The sequence below is a fragment of the Tupaia chinensis genome, unplaced genomic scaffold (assembly GCF_000334495.1).
Source record: "Tupaia chinensis unplaced genomic scaffold, TupChi_1.0 Scaffold000217_1, whole genome shotgun sequence".
Lineage (NCBI taxonomy): Eukaryota > Metazoa > Chordata > Mammalia > Scandentia > Tupaiidae > Tupaia > Tupaia belangeri.
Window position 1 is genome coordinate 5,446,445 of NW_006159692.1, and position 7,366 is coordinate 5,453,810.

Genomic DNA, 7,366 nt, shown 5'->3' on the forward strand with positions numbered 1-7,366 from the left:
GATGAGCTGCCGGTGCAGGTGCCGTCCAGTTTCAGCAGACGGCAGGAGTACTGCACAGCATAGGTGTTGTAGTCTGTGTCCACGATCCAGTGGTCATCGTCTGCGAGCCAGAAGGCCACAGCGCTGTCAGTGCCTCTGCCTCGGTGGGCTCAGTTGTGGGGGACAATCACTACCAGGCCAGAGAAGGCAGTGACTTTCTGAACCTGGTTTCATTTCCGTAGGAAGCAGGAGACAGGGCATTCTGACCGCGTTTGGAAAACTAGGCAAATCAGAAAGGGGCTTGTTCTTTACAAAAGAAAGTCCTACCGTGGGGGAACCCCATGACGCCCTGATGATAAAAGGACCACTGAGAAGGTGGCCCCATCAGGACCACAGAACAAAGTTTTCTACCGTCGTCTCTGCCACCAACCCTCCAACAATACCGGCATCATCTGTGGCTAGTGTCTGAGGGCTGCCAGCAGATGTGGGCACCACCACCAGGAAGAGAGTTTCTCGATCCCTGTCACCCGCTAACTGGCTGCCCTCTGGCCTCCCAGACCACGAGAGGCTGCTCTGATGATCCTCACTTCTCTGGCTCCTCCTTAGTCACCACTCGCTCTCCACACTGGCAAGAGAGTACTCTGGGGTCAGGAGGTGGTGTGGTGGTTAAGGCAGCCATGTGGTTCGAATCCCAGACCTGCCAGGCACATGTGCATCTGTGCCCAAAATCCTGAGAGAAAACGGAGAAGGGATTGTGGCCTAGCCATCTCCGTCCTTTCCTCCCAGGGCAGGGGGGTGACTTCTCACTTTCCAGAGAGCGCACACACTCTATAGAAAAAAAAAAAAAACTTTCAAAAAAGAAAAAGAAAAAAAGAAAGTCATGTGTGCCCTGGGGGCCCCCTGGCCCCAGATATCCCTTCTGAGAGCTTGTGTTCTCCACGACTCTCCAGAAGCGGCAGCGGCAAAGGCAGCTGAGCCTTCGAAGAATTTAAACATTTATTTCTCAAGGCCGGGTGTCAGCCATGAAGGGTTAAGTAAATGAAGGTGGCAAAAATATCAGCACAGGCAGGGCAGGGGGTCCCGTTACTAAGGGGGGAGCCATTCGCCACAGAGGACGCACGTGTCAGGTTCATCCAGTGCTCAGTTCAGACAAGGCCTGCTCTGCAACTGAAGTGCCCGTCTGGTTGACAAGGACGCATGGCAGGGCCTTTCTGAGCTCTCGGTCCGGTCACTGTATGGGCGCTTTCTACATGTTTGTGCTCAGTTATGTCTCACATCAACCCCACGTGCAGACTGTTCCCTTACTTTACAGATGAGGAAACTGAGGCACGGAAAACTAAATAACTCGCCGGGGATCACGAAGACCATGGTAGAACTGGGATTCGATCAAGAGCGTGTAAGTCCAGAGCCTACGGCCTTACCCTCCACCCTCCACTGTCTCCAGGTGGAAAGTAAGCTGGGGTAGAGACAAGAAGCAAAGGTTGTGTGCCCCCGTCTCCTGCCCGGGTGGCCTTGCAGCACAGATGGTCTGCCCAGTGTGGGGGTCCGCGCTGGAGGAATGCAGACGGGCCCTGCACCCCACGCTAGTGGGAATAAAGAAGTCTCTAACTGTTGCCCTAAGTCACCTCCGGGTGTGCCTCTCTGAGAATCCCTGAAGTGCCAGAGTCGAATGGGGTTCAGCCAAACCCAGGCCTGCAGGAAGGTTGTCACAGCAGGAGGTGTGGAGTCCCCTGCTTCCACTCACCCCACGCCTACCGAGAGGACGAATGAGACACCTCTGTGCCTCCCCGGCTTTCCCAGGATCGTGTCCAGGCCAGGGAAAGGGGTGCCTCAGACCAATGCCTGCTGAGCAGCGACCCCAAGTTACTCAGCAGATGGGCCAGGAACAGAGCCATGGCTGCCAGCTGGGCCTCACCCTGCCACCTCCCCGCCCAGGCCTGGGGCATCTGGCAGAGACATCCTCATTTCTGAATGAAGTCACTTCTTCCCTCGTTACGGGGGTCACTGTGTCAGGCACAGGTACCCAGGGGCCTCCCTGACAGACGCAGAAGCATCCACCTAGGAAATGGAACCTAGGCTCTTGATCCAGGCTGCCGCTAGCTTCGCAGAGCTAGAGCTTACGCTTCTTTCCTTTTCTCTCTTTCTTTCTTTCTTTCTTTCTTTCTCTCTCTCTTTCTCTTTCTCTCTTTCTCTCTCTCTCTCTCTCTCTCTCTCTCTCTCTCTCTCTCTCTCCCTTCCTTCCTTCCTTCCTTCCTTCCTTCCTTCCTTCTTTCTTTCCTTCTTTCTTTTTTTCCAAAATTGCTGCCAGATGTGAATTTTGACAAAGAATGCTGGTCTTTTTTTTTTTTTTAGATATTTTTGCTATAGGGCGCATGCACTCACTAGAGAGACAGAGACAGAAAGCAAGAAATCACCCCCAGCGGGATGGGCATGCTACAATCCCTTCTCCTCTATTCTCCTCTGGGATCTTAGGCACACACACATCTGGTGTGAGTCAGAGAAAGACAGAGAGACAGAAAGCGAGAAATCACCCCCCAGGGGCGATGGCCACACAGCAATCCCTTCTCCTCCGTTCTCTCGAGATCTTGGGCACGCATGCACATGCACCCAGCGTGAGTTTTAAGCCACCAGGATGCGAACTGTGGTCAACTACATGGGAGTCCAGCGACATAGCCATTATGCTAACTGCTGGTCCCCCATCCAGTGTGAGTTTTAAGGTGCCGGGTTCAGAACTCAAACCACGGTGGACTACATGGGAGTTCAGGAATGTAACCATTACGCCACCTGCTGGTCCTGAAACTCAGTAAGTTTCAATGCCTGATTATAGTAAAATCAACTACTGTTCTTGACTTAAAAAGAAGGTCTAGGTTGGTTTGGCTTATCTCCAAAGTCTTTTTTTTTTTTTTGGAGAGGTTTTTGCTATAGGGCGCGTGCGCTCGCCAGACAGACAGAGAGAGACACAGAGACAGAAAGCGAGAAATCACCCCCCAGGGGGGATGGTCACGCCGCAATCCCTTCTCCTCCATTCTCCTCTCGGTATCTTGGGTACGCACGCACATGCGCCCAGCGTGAGTTCTAAGCCACTGGGTCCAGGACGCGAACTGTGGTCGACTACGTGGGAGTCCAGCGACATAGCCATTACGCTAACTGCTGGTTCCCTCCAGAGTCTTCTTGACTACAAGGATGAACAGTTCGAATCATAGCAACCTTGACCAGACTATCCCTCCTAAGGGTACTGACAAGAGGAGAACCGACCGAGCACTGCTAGAAAAGAACAAGCTTGGTTCTCCTGCCTCCGCACTCCAGGAGCCGGGCCCGGTCTCCGTGGAGAACCAGACAGCCCTGGATGTTTCTGGACAGACCTAAGCACATGCAGTCGAGCTGGAAGGGGAAGGTCCAAGGCACCAGCCATGTGGCTGGGAGCCCGTGCCTCCTCTCCACTGCTCCAGGAAGTGGGCTGACACTGCAGTTGTCTCTGCTGTCCCCACACATGCTGGTTTAGAGGTTTGGATTGCCAGTCCCAAGACCAAAGAAAACACCTAGTAGAGGGCTTTGTCTCCTGTGACTGGGTTTCCTTGACGATCTGCTGCTCCCTGCTGGGACCTGGGACCTGGGTCGTGTCCCTGCAGCGTCCTAGACCTGTGTCTTCCCATCATCTAAAGTGACAAGACTAGACAGGAAAATCCTTGTGGGCCTAACAGGTCAGCTGTGCAAGCCAGGTCACTCTGTCCAAATAACCCAGCAGGCACCAGCAAAGTGAGTGGAGTCCAGGACCTTGATACCTGAGTACGCTGATGCTTTGGACTGAGTGATCTGGACCAGTGGTTCTCAAACTTGACTGTGTAGAAGGACGTCACCCAAATAACGTACTAAAACCACAAGCTCTGGCGCCCCACCCCAAGATTTTCTACTTCAGTAAGTCTGGATTCAGGCCCAGGAAGCAGCAGTTTTGACAAGCACCTCAGCTGACTTAGACGTAGGTGGTCCAGGGACGTTGACTTTGAGAAACATTGATGCCGACACTCACGTCTGTGGGGTTATCCAGCCGGACAAGGGCCCTTTTACCAGCAGACAGACAATCTTTATCAGGGAGAAGAACAAAGGAGACTCTTTGTCCATGTCTTTCTGGGACAGCCCAAAACGATGATGATCATAGCTAATGCTTTCTGAGCACGAATTATGCTTCAGGCTAGGCATTTTCATGCATTACCTTAACTCTTAGAAGCCTATGACAGTTCTCTATCCCCATTTCACAGTTAAGGAAATCAGAGCCTAGAGAAGCTAGTCAATGGGAAAGCTTGTTTGTATTCAGCCAAGACCAGCCGATAGCCGCATTCTTAACCACCAAGACCCCACTGCTGATGGCAGAGCTGGGAGAGAAGGAGGCCAGAAGAGAGCATGTGGGGCTGGCGAGCCAGATCAGTCTGCTAATGCTAAAGGTCAATGTTCAACTGGAGAGATCGATTACATTTAATGTTGTGATATTTTGACAACAAATTTAATGAGCATTTGCCCTGAGTTCCTGTTTCTCCATAAACGTATCTCACTTAGACATACCCACTGGTGAGATGCAGTGGGCGCATGGGAGAGACTGAAGACCCAGCCACACCCTGAGTGGGCTTCAAGTCTTCCTGTTCAGATCGGGGCTTAATGAGAGAGCCAGGTCGAGGAAGAGAGACCTAGGCATGAGGAATGACAGTGGAATTTATAAAGAGAACCCCCAAATAAGCAAGTAGAACAGAGAAAGGGACACTCATAGGGTTTGTGAAATACTTGGAAACCAGAAAGATAGCTTGTGCCCCTTTACATCCTTTGTGCTAAGAGGTGTCACTAGGCACCACTAATTAACCGTGTGTCCCTAGACCAGTCACTTCTCCAACATGGAGCCTTTTCTTCACTTGCAAAACAAGAGACTTGAATCCGATATTCTCTGTGAGTTCCCCCATTCCAGATCCAGAACATACAGCTATGCTTTCCTGGCCAGGGAGGTAACTGCAGCAATAAGACACAATACTCACAGAGCGCTGAGGACACAGGCCTGTTCCGAGTGCTTTCCGCAGGCTGCCTCGCTGTGGCCTCCGGCACTCCAGGAGACAGGTGTTGAGATCATCCCACTTTCCATAGAGAAGGCAAGGAACACACCCAAGGTCCCACAGCTAGTGGCCGAGTCGGGATTGGATCTCAGGCAGCCTCATTCTAACCAAGCCTGCTAACCACTAGGTTGCCTGGTTGCTTTTCTGAAAAGTAGGCTAAGAAGGAATTGATCCTCACACCTTCTATATTATAGTTATCTCACTCCATGTCTATAGCAATCACTTTCAAGATTTCAATACTTTTTTTCCCTTCCAGATGAAGTTCTAGATAGAATCCCAACATGCAAGAGACAAAAGCAGGGGTAATCCAGTTGGTAGAGGGAGCAGGAGGCAGGAGACCAAACCCTATCTCCTCATCGGGCACACCCCGTCCCAACCCTAAAGGCATTGCCAAAAGTATCCCAGCGCTATAAGGAGCACATCTGAAAATCCTGTAGAGCTTAAATGCTTACTCTTTTAAAAAATTAGTAATCTTACATGACACTGATTTTTGTAACCCATTATTTGAAAACTATAGTTTTTGCTCTAACTCAATCACTTTAGGAAGTCTTGCTGTACTTCCTAAATTTGAAATAATTTTGATTACTTCTAAAGACAAAAGCCCTTCCCCCACTGTGTAGCAACTCCACCTGAACCACCTAAATCAATGTGGAAGTCAATGTGATAAAGAACGCAGTTTCATCTAACCCACAACGTGAGAAGAAATCCAGGACTCCTACCACCTGTGAGCAGCGAGTAGCGCAACTCCCCCTGAAGGGCCCCTGAGTCCTGTCTCCCAGGAGAGCTCTGACCACGCTTTGTGAAGGTTGATCTGTGAGGAGCCGCTGCAGACCAGGGCCACCTTCTCCTGGCTGGGGAGTGGGAAGCCCTTGGCTTCTGCTGTTGGCACTGGCAATTCTGAACCTTGACCTTTGGTGGACCTCTGCCTTCTCTTGGTCTCGGTTTATTCACCTGAGATTGAGCCCCCTTCATAGGGTTAATTCCCCCTCAGATTCATGATATGTCCCCCAGGGCCTGCATTATTCTCCAGCTACCAAGTCCTCCCCACACTGGAAACTCAGGAGAAACAAAACTTAGGGCAAAATGTAGAAAGAGCATGTAGGAATTGTGTTCCCACGCTAGGAAAAGTTCCAGGACGTTCTTCTGGGAGTCCTCAACATTCCCCTCCCCATGTGCCCAATCTGGGTTCTGGTGCTTGGGGGAAAGGGCAAAGGCCACTGCCACCCAGAGCACTGCCTGGCTGGGAACCTCAGCATGGGCAGGCAGGGCACCAGGAGTGGGCCCACTCAAAGCAGAGCTCCCTCATCCTCCCAGGAGGGTCTCTCAGCCTCTGCCCGGGTCCCAGGCAGTCAAGCTATCTCAGGGATCCAGCCCAAAGAGATGGAGGAAATGCAAAGCCAGTGGAGCGGGAGGCAGGAGGGCTACGCACGGGGAAGGCTGCACACCCTGGCACAGTGTCTGGAAGGGACAATGGCGCCTGGAGAACCAACCCAGAATTCCTTTTGAGCTTGGGCCAGGTGTCAACCGGGTCATGTGAGTGGGGGCGGAGCTAGCTCCTTCCAACCTCATGGCCTACCCTCAGGCGGTGCTGGGGGTTACAGACCCCTCCGCAGGCCATTCCTGCCAAGAGCGCCACTGAAGAAGAAACCCAGCCATTTGGCCAGGTATGCCCTCCATCCCCGAGACCCGCTGAGCTGACTACTCACTTCCTTTCTGGAGAAAAGAGGCTACGCCCCAGTATTTCATCTTGAACTTGGCAGGATCCTCGGTGTCTGTGAAGGTGCCCACCATGTCTGCGCACACGTCCCAGTTACTGCAAAAGCCAAGGGGGTCTGAGCCAGGCAGGGCAGAGGGCCCCTTCCCGCCCCACCCCAGCTGGCTGCTCCCTTCCCTCCCCAGTCTTTGACGCTCAACGCAGCTGGAACCCAGGGAGCCAAGCGCGCGGCCGCCCCAAGGCCACTGACTTCAAAAGCCGGACTCGGCCCTTGGCGGTGGCGCTCATCCGGCCGGTCTCATCCACGGAGAACTGGGCTACGATGTTGTCCTGCAGAAAGAGCCCCTCGGGGTCCTTCTTGGCCATGGCGTACCAGGTCCCAGAGAACTGCGAAGGGGATGAGAGCAGAGGTTTGGCGTCTGGGGGTGCAAGGCCGCGAGGGAAGGCGGGGGCGGGCAGACCGAGGCCGGGGCGGCCCCGGGGGAGATACCTACGCGAGCCTTGTCGAAGTTCTCCATGACGCGGAAGCTGCTGACCCGGCAGTCGCGCTCCGCCCGGCCGCTGCCCAGCGCGGCCAGCA

At 53.1% G+C, this 7,366-nt stretch overlaps 1 protein-coding gene across 1 annotated transcript in view; it reads right to left on the reverse strand.

The window, feature by feature from the left end:
- RBP4 (retinol binding protein 4) overlaps positions 1 to 7,364 on the reverse strand; it is a gene marked incomplete at its 5' end in the record, with an annotated part of 9,308 nt that extends 1,944 nt beyond the window's left edge. The window contains 4 exons of the mRNA XM_006147708.1: positions 1 to 100; positions 6,779 to 6,885; positions 7,037 to 7,173; positions 7,281 to 7,364. The exon at positions 1 to 100 is cut by the window's left edge and continues 29 nt beyond it. Coding sequence (XP_006147770.1) covers positions 1 to 100; positions 6,779 to 6,885; positions 7,037 to 7,173; positions 7,281 to 7,364 — 428 coding nt within the window. The remainder of the gene's footprint in view (positions 101 to 6,778; positions 6,886 to 7,036; positions 7,174 to 7,280) is intronic.
- Positions 7,365 to 7,366: the final 2 nt, after the last annotated feature.